This window comes from Sceloporus undulatus, unplaced genomic scaffold, assembly GCF_019175285.1.
Source record: "Sceloporus undulatus isolate JIND9_A2432 ecotype Alabama unplaced genomic scaffold, SceUnd_v1.1 scaffold_35691, whole genome shotgun sequence".
Classification (NCBI taxonomy): Eukaryota; Metazoa; Chordata; class Lepidosauria; order Squamata; family Phrynosomatidae; genus Sceloporus; species Sceloporus undulatus.
Genome location: NW_024838602.1, coordinates 1 through 1,178, shown reverse-complemented (window position 1 = coordinate 1,178; position 1,178 = coordinate 1). Strand labels below are relative to the sequence as shown.

General features: G+C 61.2%; 1 protein-coding gene across 1 annotated transcript; it reads left to right on the top strand.

The window, feature by feature from the left end:
- Positions 1–406: 406 nt before the first annotated feature.
- Positions 407–1,150, top strand: LOC121918783 (basic salivary proline-rich protein 3-like; the record flags this gene model as incomplete). The annotated part of the gene is made up of 1 exon (XM_042444771.1): positions 407–1,150. A coding segment is annotated over exon 1 (744 nt), but the record flags the coding sequence as incomplete, so codon positions are not given.
- Positions 1,151–1,178: the final 28 nt, after the last annotated feature.

Here is a 1,178-nt window from a genome sequence, read left to right as displayed (position 1 = left end):
GTACTGTAGTTTTGTGAGACTTTTGACCTTCGCTGTCAGAGAGCTCTCATGCCAAAAACAAACAACATTTCCCAGCAGAGAAGGGTGCCGAGCATCCTGATGTTGGGTAGCTCCGCCTGCAAAGGCTCCTGGAGGCAGGACAAATTTTAAACAGAGGCCCGGGGCCCAGCCCCGCCTCCATGGGCGGAGCGACCCCCAGAAACCTCAGTCTTCTTCCTGCCTAGCTCCTGGTAGGACGCATTTCTCAGCTTCTCTGAAGATCTTCCATTGGCTCCCCCAGACTTGGCCTGGCTTACATCTTACCTTTGCCCTCTCTCTCCTTCTCTCTTTAAAAAAACAAAACAAAAAAAATAATCATTTTCCTTCCTCCCCTTTCCTCCTTTCCGCTCTGCCTTTCCTCTTCCCCATGGCCAGCAAAGAAGAGGCCAGGCCAGCGGGCGAGCAGGCTCCCACTCAGCCCAGGCAAGCCCCGGCTTTGCCGGAAGCGCGCCCAGAGGCTCTTGCCCCGCATGGAGGAGGAGAAGTGGGAGCCGGGCCGCAACGGGCGGAGGGAGACCCCTCACAGACCGCTGCAGGGCCCAGGGCACCACAGCCGACCCGGCCAGGGTTGGAAGCTGGAGAGCCCTTACCGCCACCGCGACAGACGCCAGGGGAGGAGGTAAGCCAACCCCCCCCTGCCCAGCTTTGCTCTCTGGGGCCTCCCCAGGGAGCCGGGGGCCACAGACACCTCTGTGCTCCCCCAAAGAACGAGCGACGGCATGAAGGGGGGCCGCTAGGCCATGCGGCGACAAATGGGGGCCGCCATACTGGCGACTCGGGCCGCGAGTCGGCCAAGCAGGCCGAGACCATGCCTTCCCTGGGCCAGCGGGGAGAGCCATCATGCCGCTCCTCTTCTAATTCCGCCTATCATGGGTCCCCTCGAGAGTCCACGTCCCCAGGTGACCTTCGGGCACAAAGCCCCCTAGTCTCCCAGATCCAAGCCCAAGCCACTAGATCCAGAGGATCGCAGAGACAGGGTTCACAGTCGGATTCAGACTCCGACAGATCTCAGGACTTTCGCCCCCCAGCCAAGAGGGCCCGATATGCAGCCCAATCCAACATCCGAGCTCGATCTCCCTCACCCCACTCCTCGGAGGACGAAGGCCCCCCGGCCAGCATAGACTCTGCGGCCTCTGAAT